This window comes from Suncus etruscus, chromosome 6 (assembly GCF_024139225.1).
Source record: "Suncus etruscus isolate mSunEtr1 chromosome 6, mSunEtr1.pri.cur, whole genome shotgun sequence".
Taxonomy (NCBI): Eukaryota; Metazoa; Chordata; class Mammalia; order Eulipotyphla; family Soricidae; genus Suncus; species Suncus etruscus.
The window spans coordinates 101002816-101022871 of record NC_064853.1 but is presented as its reverse complement, the minus strand read 5'-3'; the positions used below and the strand labels follow the sequence as shown (position 1 = coordinate 101022871).

The following is a 20056-nucleotide window of genomic DNA, read 5'->3' as shown; positions in this document are numbered from 1 at the left end:
AGTAGTCAGGAGACCCCAGATAGAACCCAGGTCAGCTCCATGCAAAGCAAATGCCTTACTCACTGTACTATCTCTCCTGCCCAGTTAATCTTTTATATTTTTACATATTGGTCTTTTTTCATCTAGATTGTTAATGCTATAAGAACAGGTACTTAATATTATTCACTATGTGTCCCTAATATATAACAAGTGCCTGATACAGAGCACAGCTCACTATTACTGAGTGCATACATTAGTTGAACCTTTTGGGCAAGCAAAGACAATATATTTTAAAAGACTTCAAAAAAAGAATGACTAAGTAAATTTTGTCCACTTGATTGCAAGAGAAAGACTACTTGTGGAAAAGTCTAAAAGGATGGTACCAGAATGGTAATGAAGGTTGATTTTTCTGTCCATAATTTCTAAATACAGAAGTTGTGAAATGAATAATCTTTGATAAGATTATATTGATAGAAGCAAAAAGTTGTTGCAAGTCAGAAGCCAAAAATAAGATCAGAGGTAAATGGAAATATGTTGAAGTCCTGAGAATGAGTCCAAGGAGATGAACTTGCCAAGATGGATAGCATCTTGAATTCTTGAATTGGGAGGATGTAAAGGCTGTCCTAAAATAAATTGGTATTTAAGAGGATGTAAAGTATAAGAAATATCTATTCTGAGGCAGTGATAACAAGGAAGAATTGAAATAATGCTGTCCTAGCTATTTAGGACTACAGCATCTGTTGAAATTAAGGTACTTTAAATATTATCCATCAGTAATGTAAAAAAAAAGAAGGCTTGTTGATGAACTATAAATAAGATATAAAGGAAAAGGAAATAAAAGGATCTATCAGAATTAACAAGTCATGGTTTTAAAAAAATTCACAAAACATTTTCTTTCATTGTTTTCTTTTTATTATAGGTTTCCTGTCATTCACAGAAAAATGGATCATTTAAATCTTTGGAGGACTCAGTTATAATGCTACTATGCTACCGAGATTTATGACAAATTGTTTCTTCACTATCGAACTGCTGAAGAACTAACGGAAGATACTTTTATAAAAAAAAAAATCCTAAAGTGTGATGGTATTACTAAATAAAACTAAAAACTCAATTGTTAAATTATTAGACTTGCTAATAAAAAGCACACATGTGCAATTGCTACTGTATTCTGACAGTTACTAAACCTCAAATTTAGACGGTTCCTTTTGTCAGAAAGTCCTAACAAGAAACCACTGAACATTGTCATCAGATATACTTCCAGCTAAGTGTCAGTAAAATTTACTTGAAACACCTGTTATAAAATTCCAGAATTCACCACTAAGTGGATTTGATATTATGGCAGCAACTTACAGACTTGTGGTTAGTACTGTGAACCACTATAGCAGTGTGATAATAGACCGACGTTTTGAACAAGCTATACATTATTGCACTGGAACCTGTCACACCTTTGCACATGGAGTTAACTGCATTGTAGTACACCATAGTGTTTGTGCAGACCTTCTGCATATCCCTGTGTCTCAGTTTAAAGATGCTGACCTGGACTCTATGTTCCTACCCCATGAAAATGGGTTTTCCTCAGCTGAAGGCGACTATCCCCATCAGGCCCTCATTGGCATACCCAGGATCAGAAAAGGATCTACATTTCAAAATACCGGTAACTTAAAGGATATTGCAGGAGAAGCAATCAGTTTTGCCAGTGGGAAAATAAAAGAATTTTCCCTTGAAAAACTCAAAACCTCTAACCATGCAGTTTACAAAAAGGGAAGGAAAGTTAAGTCTGACTCGTTTAATAGGAGGTCAGTGGATTTTGACTTGCTCTGTGGCCATTATAATAATGATAGTAACTCTCCATCCTTTGGTTTACTTCGGAGTTCTTCAGTTGAGGAAAAGTCGTTGTCCCATAGAAATTCACTTGATTCAAACCTTACTTCAGTTCTTCTTCAGAACATCTCTGAAGAAGATTTAGTCACTCAGATTTTAGAAAAACATAAACTAGATCATTTTTCTCCTGGAACAGACATAAAAATGTGCTTGGACATCTTGCTGAAATGCTCTGAGGATTTGAAAAAATGCACAGACATCATAAAACAGTGCATAAAGAAAAAGTCAGGGAGTAACTTTAATGAAGGAAATAGTAATGATGCTATTTCTAGCCCTGAATCTATCTATATGACTGTAATGACCAGGTTAGCATCATATCTGAAAAAGTTACCATTTGAATTCATGCAATCTGGGAATAATGAGGCAATGGACTTAACAGAACTTGTTAGTAATATGCCTAGTTTACAGCTAACTCCCTTCTCCCCAGTGTTTGGCACTGAACAGCCCCCTAAATATGAAGATGTTGTCCAGCTAACTGCTCCTGATGTAGGAAGATTTCAGGCTCTAGAAATGGAAGATGAAAAGCACAATTCTATAAAATCCATTCCAAACAATTCAGTGAATTCCTTATATAATTTGGAGAAAAATGATCCCAAATCTTTAAAGGATGTCCAGCATCCATCACGGTTATTAACCATGAATCCTTTAGACACTGTTTCTTCTGGTAATGTAATGGAAACCCTTTTTATTGAAGAAGAATCTGATGGTAATAAAGCATTAGATAAAGGAAAAAGGATAGAGTATGGACACAGTCAGGAGCCATTAAAGGTAAATAAAGATAAAGCAGAATTTTCAGATCATCTTAAAAAACATCCTGCCTCAATACAAAATGAAATTGCTAAGAAGATATTTCAGAAACCAGTTGCTAATCTACCTGAGGAAGATCTTACGTCAAAAGTTTCTAACACTGAAGAGGGAGACCAAAAGAATTTTATGAATCCAAACAGTCAAGAAGAAATAGATAAGTTATTAATGGATTTAGAATCTTTTTCACAGAAAATGGAGACTTCTCTAAGAGAGCCTATTGTCAAGGATAAAAGCTCCAACTCTCTTAATAGTCATAGTCCATTACTTCGTCAGAGCCCTGTAGATCTTGAATCTATGTCTAAAATCTCTTCACCGGTAGAAAAAGTCTCACCTTCCTGTCTAACAAGGATTATTGAAACCAACGGACACAAAATAGAAGAAGAGGATCGAGCCCTCTTATTGCGAATTCTAGAAAGTATTGAAGACTTTGCACAAGAACTAGTTGACTGTAAATCAGGTAGAGGAAGCCTCTCACAAGAAAAGGAAATGATGCAGATTCTACAGGAAACTTTGACAACTTCCTCCCAGGCCAATTCAATCTGTAGAAGTCCTCCTGTTGATGATAAAGCTAAAGATACTACAGTGGTTTTGATACAGCAGACCCCAGAAGTGATCAAGGTAAGACCCCAAATTATTGAGTCCAACAAACCCCCAGAGAACAATACCTTAATGATGGCAGAATTTATAAAAAACATTGTTAGTCATTTTTGTCACTCTAAAGTTCTTATTCTATGCCAGGATGGTTTCACTCAGTTCAGTCACTATAAAACAAACTTGAATTAAGCTGATTGATTTCAAGCATTTCCTCCACACTCATCATTTTAGCTCTGTGATCAAAGTTACTTTGCCTTAATACCTTCATCTATAAAAAAAAAAAAGTGGAGATGAAAAGGATCAAGATAACTTACATTCTGATACATTAATGGCAACATGTCATTAATCATAATCATATGAATGTTATAAAATAAGAACACAAAACCTAGATGATATAGCCTGCCACATATATAGGCTATGTGTTGTAGCCTCTTAGGGCTACAGTTATACAATGCATGACAATATTAGTCTTTAACAAGCCTCAATCAATCTATAGATTAGTTATTCCTGCATTCCTATTATTATAAATGCAATATTGGATACAAAAGAGAAGACATTTTTTAACTGGCTTAAAATCTATTGATACAGAAATAATTTTGCTCTAAGCAGTATATAAGTATTTAGACATTACTCTGAAAGTATTGTTAGTACAACTAGATTTTGAAGTCTACCTAGAAACTGCATTGAGTAATTTGCACTGCATTTGAGTAATCCAGAAAGGCAATATTTTTTCATTTGTGTATGTGGTCTAGCTCAATAAGATTATTTTTATTTTATATATCATAATGTGACAAGAGACTGAGCTCCATCTCACTCAGGTTGATGGGTCCTTTTTCCTACGGCTCTCCCATTACCCCTTCTGGAATGTGTGGTTAATGAACTCAGTAAAAAGGGAAGGAAGAGATAATACTTCTAACTTCTTTATCCTACACATGACACACCTTCTTTCTGCTTACAGAGATTTCAAATTAAAGGCCAAAAACCAGGAAAACAGACTATTAGTTGAAAACTATCTCTAGCACATGAATATGCTATATGTATCATGCAAAATGTATGAAGAATTACATGGATACACTAACTGCAGTCTTTAGAAAAGAGAGAATTGAGGAACACAAAATACAGGAAACTCTAATTGAATAAGATTCCATCCCATAATCTGGGTGGTGGGCCTAAATATTTTGTCATTAATTTGCATTTTAATATCTTAAATAGTTATAGAAATCAATTGGATATTAGCAGTAGCACTTATGTGATATGTGGCCAAGTTTTTTTTAATTACATAATATTTTAGCATTCTATTTAGAATTCTCACTGGCTCAATATGCATTGTGATCAGATAAATAATGTTTAAAGGAAAGTTTTATTGGTGAGAAGAGAGCCAGATGAGTAATTTCTACTTTTTTTTTTTTTTTTTTTTTTTGGTGGCTCTTGTTCTCCTGGCACTTTTAGTTACAAATAAAAGTAAAGTTTAAAATAATGCACACTTAACATTACTAAATAATAATTTGAGTCTAGATAGCTTTAAATTCATTAAATTGTTAATCCTCATTAGTTATTTCATTCATTGATTTACAGATGATAATTTTTAGTTCACTTAAGTCAATGTCTTTCATTGAAAAAGGAACTGTGGAATTAATGACAAAAATAAGAAATCTTTTCACTGATGTGCTGGTTAATATTTTGTAAAGGAAAAAAAATACTTCTATGACAATCTTAAAATGATAACAACATAATAGATATAGCAGTTTGTAAAATAAGTCAGACAAAGACATTCTAATACATTATCTCATTTTTTCACAATAAGCCTTTTTTTTAAAGTCATCTTATCTGATTACTCAAAAATCCCCCATAATAGTAATAAATTCTTACTTTAATACAGTTTATTAAATTTTATTGTCTCTGAGGAAAGAAGGAGACACAATTCTAAAAGAGAGGATATGGAAAGTAGAAATGAGAATCTGAAGCCAAGACTAATGCCTCCACATCCCTTCTTTGTGTGCTTTTCTGAGGGTATGGGAGTTCTCTGGGATCACTCGTGGCAGGGTTCTGGAAACCTTATGGGATGCCAAGGATAGAATCTCAGTGGGCTAAATGCAAAGCAAGACCCTGACTTGCTGTTCTGTTGCTCCAGCCCTTAAATGATTTTACAAATGTAATGAATTGTAAATTTAGACAGACTGTTCACATTTTGTACCAAAAAAAAAAATGCCAGTTGTTTTAAGTATTTTAAAGATCCATGTAGAAAGGGTATCACACTAATGTTTATCCTTGAGATTGATTTTGCAATGTTATCTGTCACTAATATTGTAATATATAATTCAAAATAAGTTCTAAAAATGAGCATAATTACTTTCCAAATATAAATGAAGTCCAAAATTATATTGGAAGAGGGAGTTAAATTTTAAAAAAAATCTATGTATACTATGGCTGTGTAGTATAGCATAACAGCGTAACATAGCATAGCAAAGCAAAGCATAGGACAGCACAGCATAGCACAGTATCAAGTTAGGTAATGAGATACCTCCCAGTTTCTTATTTTTCAATATGGTTTTAACTATTTGCAGTCTTTTATGGTTCCATACAAATTTTATTTTGGACTGTTCTAAGTTGTCATTTGATTTTGGATAGGGATAGTATTGAATTTATATAGTAGTTTAGGTAGGATGGTCATTTTAAAATATTAACAATATTAATTCTTCAGTCCAAGAGAGGGAATATTGTTCCATTTTCATTTATATTTTTCTTAAATGTTTTGAATTTTTTATGGTATAGAACTTCCACCTCTTTTGTTAAGTAAATTCCTAGATACTTGATGTTCCTGAACATCATTTTGAATAGTATAGAGTCTTTTACCACTTTCTCCTCTGATTTGTTATTTGTATATAAGAATGCAACCAATTTGAGGGGGTGGGGGAGTATACCTGGCAACATTCAGAAGTTACTTCAGGCTCTGCACACAGAAATCACTCCTTGCGAGCTCTGGAGACCATATGGGATGCCAGGGATAGAACCCGGGTTTGCTGCATTCAAGGCAAACACCCTACCCACTGTGCTATCGCTCCAACCCAGAATGCAACCAATTTTGGGGTTTGTTTTTGGTTTTTGGGTCACACCCAGCAGTGCCCAGGGGTTACTCCTGGCTCTGTGTTCAGAAATCACTTCTGGCAGGCACGGGGGACCACATGGGATTCCGGGATTCAAACCACTGTCTGTCCTGGATTGGCTGCATGTAAGGCAAAGGCCCTACTGCTATGCTATCTCTCTAGCCCAAAGAATGTAATCAATTTTTATGTGTTAATTTTTTTTGTTTGTTTGTTTTTGGGCCACACCCGGCATTGCTCAGGGTTTACTCCTGGCTCTGCACTCGGAAGTTGCTCCTGGAAGGCTTGGGGGACCATATGGGATGCTGGGATTCGAACCAGGTTCCATCGTATGTTGGTCGCATGCAAGGCAAATGCCTTACCACTGTGCTATCGCTCCAGCCCCTTTATATGTTAATATTATAGCCAGCCATTTTAGTCTATTGGTTGTTGTTTCTAGAAGCTTTTTTTTTCTTTTTCATTCTTTAGAATCTTCTGTGTATAATATCTGCAAATGGAAATAATTTGACATCTTTTCAAGTTTGGACCCCTTTGATGTCCTGTTCTTGCCTAATTACTGTTGCTAGGACTTGTAATATAATGTTGAATAAGAATGAAGTAGTGGACATCCTTGCCTTATACTTGATCTCAGTGGGAATGCTTTTATAGCCATCAGGAATAATAATTGGCTGTGGGTGAATTCTCCATTTAAATAATTTTTTTTTGTTTTTTGGGTCACACCTGGCAGCACTCAGGGGTTACTCCTGGCTCTACGCTCAGAAATCGTTCCTGGCAGGCTCAGGGGACCATATGGGATGCCACCCATATGAACCACCGTCCTTCTGCATGCAAGGCAAACACTCTACCTCCATGCTATCTCTCCGGCCCCTTAAAATAAATTTTTGTGTGAAATTATCTTTAACTAGTAAATGAATGTTCAGTATGTACAAAGACTCATAGTGATGAGAAATAGTCCTGTAAGTTTTTAAATAGCTGAGATTGCTCAAATGATCTGAACAAAACTATGAGAATGTCTTGTCAGGGAGGGACTAGTGGATGTGACTGAGATTTCTAAGGGTTTCATAATTTTACAGATAAATGAATTACTGAGGACATATTTTGATACTGGAAGTATTACACTTCTTAAAAACAATTTGGTAATTTATATAACAACTTATACCTTACTTTATATGTTTATCACCACCAGCAGGGATTATAGTTATTCGTGGGCTGTTTTCATCCTCACAACTAATAGCCTTTTAATTTATTTCACATGTTAAAACAATATACCCTAATTCCCTCTGAAAATTATTTTTCATAATTTTAATAAAAGCAAAGGCAAGACTTGCCTCAGTTGAAAAATAGGAGTGAAGGGGGGCTGGTGAGGTAGTGCTAGAGGTAAGGTGTCTGCCTTGCAAGCACTAGCCAAGGAAGGACCGCGGTTCGATCCCCTGCGTCCCATATGGTCCCCCCAAGCCAGGGCAATTTCTGAGCGCTTAGCCAGGAGTAACCCCTGAGCATCAAATGGGTGTGGCCCAAAAAATCAAAAAGGAAGGAAGGAAGGAAGGAAGGAAGGACGGAAGGAAGGAAGGAAGGAAGGAAGGAAGGAAGGAAGGAAGGACGGACGGAAGGAGGGAGGGAGGGAGGGAGGGAGGGAGGGAGGGAGGGAGGGAGAGGGAGGGAGGAAGGAAGGAAGGAAGGAAGGAAGGAAGGAAGGAAGGAAGGAAGGAAGGAAGGAAGGAAGGAAGGAAGGAAGGAAGGAAGGAAGGAAATAGGAGTGAAGGGCCAGATAGTACAGCAGTACACTTGCTTTGTATATAACTGACCCAGGCTGCTTGATCCCTAGTACTGGAAGGAAGGAAGGAAGGAAGGAAGGAAGGAAGGAAGGAAGGAAGGAAGGAAGGAAGGAAGGAAGGAAGGAAGGGAGGGAGGGAGGGAGGGAGGGAGGGAGGGAGGGGAGGAGAGGGAAGGGAAGGGAAGGGAAGGGAAGGGAAGGGAAGGGAAGGAAATAGGAGGGAAGGGAAGGGAAGGGAAGGGAAGGGAAGGGAAGGGAAGGGAAGGGAAGGGAAGGGAAGGGAAGGGAAGGAAATAGGAGGGAAGGCCCAGAGAGATAGTACAGCAGTGCACTTGCTTTGTATATAACTGACCCAGGCTGCTTGATCCCTAGTACAGGAAGGAAGGAAGGAAGGAAGGAAGGAAGGAAGGAAGGAAGGAAGGAAGGAAGGAAGGAAGGAAGGAAGGAAGGAAGGAAGGAAGGAAGGAAGGAAGGAAGGAAGGAAGGAAGGAAGGAAGGAGAGGGAGGGAGGGGGAGGGGAGAGGAGAGGGGAGGGGAGGGGAGGGGAGGGGAGGGGAGGGAAGGGCCAGAGAGAGATAGTACAGCAGTACACTTGCTTTGTATATAACTGACCCAGGCTTGATCCCTAGTACTTTACATGGTTCTCCAGCACTGCCAAGAGTGAACCCTGAGTACATAGACTGGTCTATGGCTTGATACTGCCAGATGTGGCTCCCCAAAAATGCTTAAAATATTTTTAAAAGAAAATAGAGACGTTGGAGCTGGAGCATACAGTGGAAAAGGTGTTTGCCTTGGAATCTGTGGCATCCCATACAGTTCTCTGAGCCCGCTAGGAATAATTCCTGATTGTAGAACCAGAAGTAGCCCCTCAGCACCAACAGGTGTGGTCCCCCAAAAAAGATATGTATATAGGAGTGGAGGGGTGTTTTTAATGAAGGAAGAATTTAAGGTAAATAAAAAATATATATTTTTAAGTTATACTATTTGTCTAATCAAACCTTATAAATTTCTACCAATTGAGGGGGGAATATGAATTACTAAAAAATTTAAATTAATATTTGCAATGTTTAAAATAACTATTAATATCATAAAGAATAAAACTATTATGAAAATATTGCCAAGTTGGGCCTTAGCTGGACATAGTGATAAAAATAACATAAAGTTATACATTGTTGTATGCATAATAGAAGTTGCTATCAACTCAGATATAGTTTCTAAATATCTAAAGTACTCATAATTCTGTACTTATACCATCTGCAGTATATTAGTAATGAATCAGACATAACAGGCCTTTATAAGGCCTTTAGTGTAATAGAGAAATTAATTATATACTATGGTGTAAAAGAGAAAACATGGATTTCATGAGAGATCTGTGAAGTGGTGCAGGAGGACAGAGTAGAGAGCACTCTACTGATGAGCATCCCTCATCAACGAGTTTTTTCTGGAAGATAGAACATGTATTGGATTATAAGGATATAAAGACATACTCATTTTTATATATAAATAAATTATTTAATTGAATCACCATGAGATACACAAAGTTGCTTTTGATTGAGTTTCAGTAATACAATGTACAACACCCTTCACTAGTACACGTTTCCTACCACCATTGTCCTCAGTTTCCCTCCTATCTGTCTCTGGGACAGACATTTTTCATCTCTCTCTAGAGACCATATTCTTAATCAGATATTTTGCACCATTTTAGCTATTGGATTCTCACTGTGCTAATGATGTTAAGGCTAGAGGTTTATTTCTCATGGTGACTTATGCCATTTCCATTCTTTGCCAAGGCATCAAATCTTCCAAGACCTAATAATCCTCTCCATCTACTTTAGTCTTTGATCTCTGAGGACAGTAGTAATACAAGCTAAATTAACATATAGTGAACCCATTATTTCTCTCATATCCATGCTCCTTGGTAGTCTAATTTTAATGTCCAGAGGTGACAAAAATTTGGGTTAGCAGAGTTTTTCTTCCAAGTTAGTTTAAAAGAAACTTCAGGCTGTGTACTTATTATTATGAATTCCAGTAGTAGAATCTATTCTTATATGGTAAAAGGAAAGAAGAGTAAAGATAAGAATGTTTCCCCATCATTTTGTTTTGCATTGTTTTGAGTTTTACAAAAATAATTTTATAGCCTTTTTCTCATTCCCAAGCTTGAAAATGTATGTGATAGCTAGCTCTCAAAACACACCTGATATAAATGAAATATTAACATAAGATAATGCAAGTAAATCCCTCTCAATTAGAAATAAGTAAATCCTTCTCAAGATTCTATGTCTGTACCACTAGTTTTATTGGTCTAGCATTAATAGCCTTTTCTTTTTGTTTTTGTTTTTGGACTACACCTAGCAATACTCAAGAGTTACCCCTGGCTCTTTGCTTAGGGGTCATTCCTGGCAGTGCTCAGGGGCCATATGTGATGCCGGGGAAAACCCAGTTGACCATGTGCAAGGCATGTGCTGTGATTCCATCCCTAAATGGCCTTTTCTTAGATGAATAAGCATAAAAGTTAATTACTAATCGATTGAATGGACTTTTGTAGCTCTGTTTGACCTTTCTCAAAGGAAATTGCCTCTTTGCTTGTGGGTACTTTTTCATGCTCCTGATTTCTCGAGTGGACATAAAAAGAACCTGACATGGGCCAGGAATGTGACCCAGTGGGAGAGTGTTAGATTATCCAAAATAAAGACTTACCCCAGCTTTCTCTCCTTTTCCCCTATCCTTTTTGACTTGTAAAAAGGTCCACTTAGACTAGATTGACTTGATAGGTACTTTTGTCTCTCACTGAACCCTCCACCTCCTGTTTGGGATTTGAGCTGGTCAATAAAGAAAAGTCAGTTTGACTGGCTGGGAACCACGAGGCTTGTGCTTTTCTCCCTTAATATGCCACCCTGCTTCAGACTGCTCACAGGGTAGGAATATGGCATATGGGGCATCAACAGTAGAACACTTGCTATTCATACACAAAGCTTAGCACCATATCCTTCGAGAGATCTGATGTAAGGGCATGCTTGTAGAACATGAAGGTAGTACTTCAGCAAGGTCCACATATCTCACCCAGGTCTCTGACCTCATGTCTCCAGCTTTTAGCACCAAAATACTGCTATTCTAGGAAAGGGTCCGATCACATTTCCCAGTCAGAGGAGAGCATCCCATGAAGCATAAATCATTTTACATTTCTATGGGTAAACATCTTAGATTGTAGACATTTTGAGGGTACCCTCTTATTCTCCATTGTACCCACAATGACCATTACAGTTTATTTAAAAATTATTTCATCCTTTTCTATAAGGAGTACTTAATCATTACAGTGCCCTTTTCCACATGCATTACTTGGAGAAGAATTTCTGACATTTTAATTTCAACAAATTGCTATTTTGTTTGTGTTTATTTTAGTTTTATTTACCTTTTAAATATGTTTTATGAATGCTTCCACCCACCCCCGTAATGCCTCAGAGTCACTGGTGTTGCATCTAGCAGTGTTTGAGGAGTGATGGTGTCATGTAGTATGTGGGAATCCAAATTAGGACTTCAAACATGCTAGGCATATGAACATATCACTGGAGTTTTTGTGTGTGTTTTTTTTGGATTTTTTTGGGTCACACCCAGCGGTGCTCAGGGGTTACTCCTGGCTGGGTGCTCAGAAATAGCTCCTGGCAGGCACGGGGGACCATATGGGACACCAGGATTCGAACCAACCACCTTTGGTCCTGGATCGGCTGCTTGCAAGACAAACGCCGCTGTGCTATCTGTGCTATCTCTCCGGACCCATCACTGGAGTTTTTATCCCTGGTCCATTTTGTCTTTTGTGAGGGTTAGAGTAGCAGGAAATGGGAAGACCCCCAAGAGTATCAGAAATCTTTCAAGATGGGTGGGATTTGAGCTTTTAAAAAATTCACTTTGGGGACAGAGCAATACCACAGTGGTAGGACCTTTGCTTTGCACATGGCCAACCACAGATGGACCCGGGTTCGATTCTGGCATCCCACATGGTCCCCCAAGCCTGCCAGGAGCGATTTGTAAGCACAGAGCTAGTAGTGGCCCTTGGGCACTGCTGGGTGTGACCCAAAAACCAAAATAAATAAATGTTTTATAAATCAGTTTTTCTTTTCTTTATACATCATGGTTACATTGTTCATAATACAGTTGTTTTGTTACTCAAGATAAAGTTGTTCGTGATTGAGTTATAGTCATACAGTGTATTAGTTCACCAGTGCACATTTCCTGCCACTAATGTCCCCAGTTTCCCTCTCACTCTCCCCAATGCCCTCACCCCTTTTTATCTCTGGAGCATACATTTTTCTTCTATTTCTATCACACTTTTTCTCTCCTCACTTTTCCTTTTTTCCCCTTTTAGACACTTTGGCTTACAGTATAGTGTACATTTCCCGCCACCAATGTCCCCATATCCCACCCATTCATCCCCCTTGCTTGATCTGAGGCAGACATTTTACTTCTCTCTTTCTCTCTGTCTCTCTATCTCGCTCTTGCTCTCTCTTTCCCTCCCCCATCTCTCTCTTGCTCTCTCTCCCTCTCTTTTCTTTTTTGATACTGTCATTTACACTATTGCTTAATTAATGGGTAGATAAAAATTTTTAAATAAATATTTTATTCAAGTACCTTGATTATAAACATGAATGTTGTTGGGTTTCAGTCATAAAAAAAATCACCCTTCTTCACCAGTACAACATTCCCATTACCAATGTCCCCAATCTCCCTCCTCTCTCCACCCCCACTCCTCGCCTATATTCCAGATGGGAATTCTACTTCTCCCACTTACTAATATTGTCACCATAGTTGTCAGTGTAGTTATTTCTCTAACTGCATTCACCACTCTTTGTAGTGAGAGTCATATCATGAGCCAGTCCTTCCAGCCCTAATCTCAATTGTCTCTGGGTATTATTACGGTCATGTCTTTTGTTTTTCTTAAAACCCAGAGATGAGTGAGACTATTCTGTGTCTGTCTCTCACCCTCTGACTTATTTCACTCAACTTAATAGATTCCATGTCCATCCCTGTATAGGAAAATTTCATGACTTCATCTCTCCTGATGGCTGCATAATATTCCATTGTGTGCAACAGTTTCTGTAGCCATTCATCTGTTGAAGGGCATCTTGGTTGGTTCAGTCTGGTTATTTTAATTAGCACTGCAATGAATATAGTGTGAGGAAGACATTTTTATATTGTGTTTTTGTGTTCCTAGGGTGGTATAGCTGGATCATATGAGAGCTCAATTTCCAGCTTTTTGATGTTTCTCCATATTGTTTTCCATAAAGGCTGGACTAGATGGCATTCCCACCAGCAATAAATGAAAGTTCCTTTCTCTCCACATCCCCGCCAGCACTGATTGTTTTTGTTCTTTGTGGTGTGTGCCAGTCTCTTTGGCACGAGATGATACTTCATTGTTGTTTTGATTTGCATCTTCCTGATGATGTGGAGCATTTTTTTTCATGTGTCTTTTGGACATTTGTATTTCTTCTTTGAGGAAGTATCCTTTCATTTCTTCTCCCCATTTTTTGATGGGGTTAGATTTTTTTTTCTTGTTAAGTTCTGTCAGTACCTTGTAATTTTATATATTAGCCCCTTTCCTGATGGGTATTGGGTGAATAGTTTCTCCTATTCTGTGGAAGGGTTTTGTATCCTGGGCACTATTTCCTTTGAGGTGCAGAATCTTCTCAGCTAAATATAGTCCCATCTGTTTAACTCTGCTTCAACTTGTTTGGAGAGTGATGTTTCCTCTTTAAAAATGCCTTTACTCTTATTGTCAGGGAGTGTCTTACCTACATGTTGTTCTATATTCCTTATGGTTTCGGATCTGATATCAATCAAGGTCTTTAATTTATTTTGATTTGACCTTTGTGCATGGTGTTAGATGGAGGTCTGAGTTTATTTTTTGCAAGTGGCTGACCAGTTTGCCAACACCACTTGTTAAAGAGGCTTTCTGTGCTCTATTTTGCATTTATTACCACTTTATCAAAAATTAATTGATTGTATATATGGGAACATTCTGAATATGCAAATCTATTCCACTGATCTGAGGGTCTGTCTTTATTTGACTGTCATGCTATTTTAATGACTATTGCTTTGTAATACAATTTAAAGTTGAGGAAAGTGATGCCTCCTATATTCCTTTTCCCAAGGTCTGCTTTAACTATTCGTGGGTGTTTATTGTTCCAAATGAATTTTAGGACTGTTTGATCCACTTTTTTGAAGAATGTCATGGGTATCCTTAGAGGGATTGCGTTGAATCTGTACAATGCTTTGGGAAGTATTGCCATTTTATGATATTAATCCTCCCAATCCATGAGCAGGGTATGTGTCTTCCTGTTTGTGTGTCCTCTTTTATTTCTTTTCTTTTTTTGTTTTTTTTTTGTTTTTGTTTTTGGGTCACACCCGGCAGCGCTCAGGGGTTACTCCTGGCTCTATGCTCAGAAATTGCTCCCGGCAGGCTCGGGGAATCATATGGGATGCCAGGATTCGAACCACCGACCTTCTGCATGCAAGGCAAATGCCTTACCTCCATGCTATCTCTCTGACTCCCTCTTTTATTTATTGAAGCAGGGTTTTGTAGTTTTCTTTCTATAGGTCTGTCATGTCTTTAATTAATTTGACTCTAAGATATTTGAGTTTGTGTGACATTAATGTGAATGGGTTTGTTTTTTTAATGTACATTTCTTTTCTATCATTATTGGTGTACAAGAAGGCAATTGATTTTTGTGTGCTAAGTTAGTAGCCGGCCACTTTGCTATATGAATCTATTGTTTCTAAAAGCTTTTCGGTAGAGTCTTTAGGGTTTTCAAATTTAGTATCATGTCATCTGCAAACAGTGAGAGCTTGACTTCTTCCTTTCCTATCAGGATGCCTTGATATCTTTATCTGCATAATCGCTATGGCAAGTACTTGTAGTACTTTGTTGAATAGGAGTGGTGAGAGAGGGCAGTCTTGTACCAGATTTTAGAGAGAAAACTTTTAGTTTTTCTCCATTGAGAATAATACTTTCCATTGGCTTGTCGTAGATGGCCTTGACTATATTGAGAAAAGTTCCTTCCATTCCCATCTTTTTATTGTTTTGTTTTTGGGGGGCCACATCCAGTGATGCTCAGGGGTTACTCCTGGCTATGCACTCAGAAATCACCCCAGGGTCCAGAGAGATAGGATAGAGGTAAGGCATTTGCCTTGCATGCTGAAGGACGGTGGTTCAAATCCTGTCATCCCATATGGTCCCCCGAGCCTGCCAGGAGCAATTTCTGAGCATAGAGACAGGAGTGACCCCTAACACAATAACCAAAAAAAAAAAAAAGAAGAAGAAGAAAGGAAGAAATCGCCCCTGGCATGGGGGACCATCTGGGACACCAAAGAATCCAACAGTGGTCTGTCCTAGGCTAGCTTGGGCAATGCAGACACCTTACCACTTGCGCCACTGCTCCAGTCCCCCATTCTCATCTTGATGAGTTTTTATCAAGAATGGTTATTGGACCTTATTGAATCCTTTCTCTGCATTTATTAAAATGATCATATGGGTTTTTTTCTTTTTGTTGATATGGTGTATTAAGTTGATTAATTTTTATATGTTAATCCATCCTTGCATTCCTAGAATGAATCCTACTTGGTCAGGTATAGGACCTTCTTGATGAGGTGTTGGATCCTATTTGCCAGAATTTTGTTGAGGATCTTTGCATCTGTGTACATCAGAGATATTGGTCTGTAGTTTTTCTTTTTTAGCAGCATCTCTGTCTGGTTTTGGTATCAAGGTGATGTTAGCTTTATAAAAACTATTTGGGAGTGTTCCTGTTTCTTCAATTTCATGAAAGAGCCCGAAAAGGATTGGTTGTAGTTCCTCTTAAAAGGTTTGAAAGAATTTGTTAATGAGTGCACCTGAGCCTGAGTTTTTGTTTTTGGGAAGACTCTTGATGACCATTTTAATTTCCTCAGTATTCATGGATCTGTATAGATATACTAGAGATCAACCTGGTTTAACCATGGAAGATTTATAAGAGTCCAAGAAATTATCCATTTCTTCCAGGTTCTCATGTTTCGTGGCATAAGTTTCTCAAAGTAGTCTCTGATTACCCTTTGAATATCTGAAGTATCTGTGGTGATCTCCCCCTTTTCATTTCTTTTTGTTTGTTTTTGATTTTTGAGTCACACCCGGCTGCACTTGCACTCAGGGGTTACTCCTGGCTCTACGATCAGAAATTGCTCCTGGCAGGCCCAGGGAACCATATGGGATGCTGCCCCTTTTCATTTCTAATTCAGTTTATTAAGTCTCTCCATTTCTTTGTGAGTTTTGCTAGAAGTTTATCAATCTTGTTTATTTTTTCAAAGAACCAACTTTTGCTTTGGTTGATCTTTTGGATTTTTTATTGAGTTCCATGTCATTGATTTCTGCTCTAAGCTTTATTTCCTTCAGCCTACCTATTTTTGGTTCCGTTTGTTAATCATTTTCTAATTTTATATGCTGTCGTTAAACTTTTTATTTAGGCTCCTTCTTCCTTTCTGATGTGTGCTTGAAAAGCAATAAATTTTCCTCTTGGTTTTGCTTTTGCTGTGTCCCATAAATTCTTTTTGTTTTGTTTTGTTTTGTTTTGTTTTGTTTTTGGGCCACACCCAAAAACATTGCTCAGGGGTTACTCCTGGCTGTCTGCTCAGAAATAGCTCCTGGCAGGCACGGGGACCATATAGGACACCGGGATTCGAACCAACCACCTTTGGTCCTGGATCGGCTGCTTGCAAGGCAAACACCGCTGTGCTATCTCTCCAGGCCCTGTGTCCCATAAATTCTGATAATTTGTTTCTTCATTGTCATTTGTTTCCAGGAATGTTTTTATTTCCTCTTTGATTTCATCTCTGACCCACTGGTTGTTTAATAGTTTAGTAGTTTAATTGTCAGGTGTTAATGTTTTTCTTCATGGACCTTTGTAGCTCACTTCTAATTTCAGTGCCTTATGATCTGAGAAGTCTGTACAATTTCTATCCTCTTGTTTTATGAGCCAGAATGTGGTCTATCCTGGAAAATGACCCATGTGCATTGGAAAAGAATATGTATCTAGTTTTCTGGGAATAGAGTGTCCTATATGTATCTATTAGACCACTTTTTTTCATTTTTCTTTTCAGAGATAGTATATTCTTGTTGGATTTCACCCTCGTTGAGCTATCAAGGGTTAGCAGGGCAGTGTTCAGGTCTTCCACTATCATTGTTGCCATTGATATCTTCTTTCAGATTTGTCAATAATTGTATTAAATGCTTTGCTGGTCCATCATTGGGTGCACTCCTCATTTAGGAGTGTTATTTCTTCCTGTTGTATATATTCTTTAATAAGTACAATATGTCCACCTTTGTCCCTTATAACTTTTCTGAGTCTAAAGTTTGTGTCTTCTAATATTAATATGGCCACTCCATCTTTTTTAAGGGAGTTGTTTGCTTGAATGATTTTCCTCCAGCCTTTGGTTTTAGTCTGTGTTTGTTCTGACTATTCAAATGTGGTTCTTGTAGGCAGCAAAATAATGGATTCAGCTTTTGATCCATTTAGCCACTCTGTGTCTCTTAACAGGTGCATGTAATCCATTGACATTGACAGAGATCATTGTCATGGTATTTAGTGTCATCTTTGTGTAGAAGTTTGGTGTATCTTTTTGATCTATCTTTCTTAAAGTAGACCTTTCAGTTTTCTTTTAAAGCTGGTTTTGAGGGGGCATGCAGATGTACAGTGGTTCGAATTCCGGCATCCCATATGGTCTCACAAGCCTGCCAGGAGCGATTTCTGGATATATAGCCAGGAGTAATCCTTGAATACTGCCAGGTGTGGCCCCCTCCCCCCCCCCCCAAAAAAAAAGCTAGTTGTGAGTCTGTAAAGTTTCTGAGCTGTTATCTGTGAAGCTATGTATATTTCTTTCAAACCTGAAAGTGAGTCTGGCTGAGTGTGATATTCTAGGAGAAGCATTCATTCATTGAGTTTTGTCGCTATATTCCAACACTGTCTTCTTGCCTTGAGGGTTTCTTGTGACAGTTCTGCTGTAAATCTTAAGGGTGCTCCTTTGAATAAAATTTCTTTTTTTGATCTTGCTGTCTCCAATATTCTATCCCTATCTCTTGGATTCATCATTGTGACTAGATGTATCTCTGGTGTTTTTCTTTGGGTATCTTTTAGCTGGTTCTCTTTGGCTTGCGGGATTTGGTTGCATGCAGTCTTTAGCTCTGGTTGTTTCTCTGTAATGATGTCCTTGACTGTTGATTCTTCCTGGAGATTTTCTTCCTTGGTCTCTAGGACTCAAATGATTCTTGTGTTGTTTCTGTTGAGTTTATGAAAGACTTCTATTTTCATCTGTTCACATTCTTTGAGTAATTTTTGTATTGTCTGATCATTTGCTTTAAGGTTCTTTTCCAGTCTGTTCTGTGGTAGGGAGTTGTTTTGCATCTCATCTTCCAGCTCACTGATTCTTTCTTCAGCTGCTGTTACTTTGTTGGAGAGGCTTTCCATTGAGGTTTTCATTTTATCTACTGAGTTTTTCAATCCTGTATTTCAGTTTAAAGTTTTTTGATTTCTATCTTTGTGGTCTGTTCAACTCAATCTATGCTTTGAGTTCTATTTACACCCTCCATTTTTCTACCTTAAACATACTTCTTATCTGAGAGTCCAACTAGGTGGTTGGTACATTTCGGGTTATCAGAGCTTCCATCTCCATCCTCTATGCATGATATTGTCCTGCATTGTTTCCCCCATTGACATGCTTATAGCATGGATTTTACTATGTGTTGTGGTGGGGTTTATTGGCTAGAGAATGTGTGTGGCCGCAGAGTGAACTGAAGCGGCCTTGATCCTCTGGCTCCACCCTTCGTGGCCGGATTCAGCCAGTCTTGTGCAGAGCCCTGAAGAGTTTATTTTCTCTGGGTCCATTCTTGGCTGTGCTGGGACCTGAAGAGATTATGTCTGTTAGGGCCTTTTTTGGCGGCCTCACACAGAAAAGCATGAAACCAAGCAGAGAGCAAAGCATGAAACCAGGCAAGGAGAAAAGCAACAGCCGTTTATGTCTTTTTTTTTTTTTTTGTGCCCAAACACACAGCAGGAATCAGGCTCCACCCTTCATGGGCAGAGCCAGCCTACCTTGTGCAGAGCCCTGAAGAGATTATGTCCGATGGGCCAAGTTTCTTGGCTTGTGCTAGGCTTGGCTATGTCTGCTGGGGTCTTTCTTGGTTGCCTCACGAAGAAAAGCAGGCAGGGAGCAAAGCACTGGCCTTTTATGTCTTTTTGTGCTCAAACACATGGCAGAAACAGGTTATTATTACATTGTAACAAAAATAAAAGAGAAAGAAAAGAGATTTGCTTTTAAAGGAAAGTTCACCAGTACTCATGAACTCTTCATAAATCAGAGTGAGGTGATTTATGGTATTTTCATTTAAAAAAAAAACTCACTTTTTTTTATCTTGATCAGGAATTTATATCTGAGATAATTTTCCATAGAAAAATAGTTTCTTCCTAACATTTCTAACATTTTGGTTTTCTCAAAGTTTCATTATATTGTATAATTAATCTTGTGTTTATTTAAATGAATAGCTATGAAAATAAATACAGCAAAGTAACAGGGCTGGAGATCTAATGCAAATGCATTACAAGGTGATGTATGCTCTTCCACTGAGCCATAACTCCATCCTTACAGGAGAAATGAAGAGCAGAAGCTAATTGAGATTAGTTAAGTGGAGGTCATGTAATAGAGATCCTGTCATATTTCATTCAGAGAATCACATGGGGGGTAGAGTTAAATAGGAAAGCTTTATGTAGCCCAAGCCATGGCACAAATGGTAGGGCATTTGCCTTGTATGCACTAATCTAGGACAGACTGCAGTTCGATCCCCTGGCATCACATGGGATCCCCCAAGCCAGGAGTAACCCCTGAGCATCACCTGGTATGTGTCCCTCCC

General features: G+C 38.1%; 1 protein-coding gene across 1 annotated transcript in view; it reads left to right on the top strand.

Annotated features, from left to right (window-relative positions):
* The window catches only part of PPP2R3A (protein phosphatase 2 regulatory subunit B''alpha), a 96058-nt gene that overhangs the window by 9168 nt on the left and 66834 nt on the right, over positions 1-20056 (top strand). Inside the window, exon 2 of the mRNA XM_049775921.1 lies at positions 899-3285. Within this exon, the coding sequence (XP_049631878.1) occupies positions 1315-3285 (1971 nt within the window). The 5' untranslated portion in view covers positions 899-1314. The remainder of the gene's footprint in view (positions 1-898; positions 3286-20056) is intronic.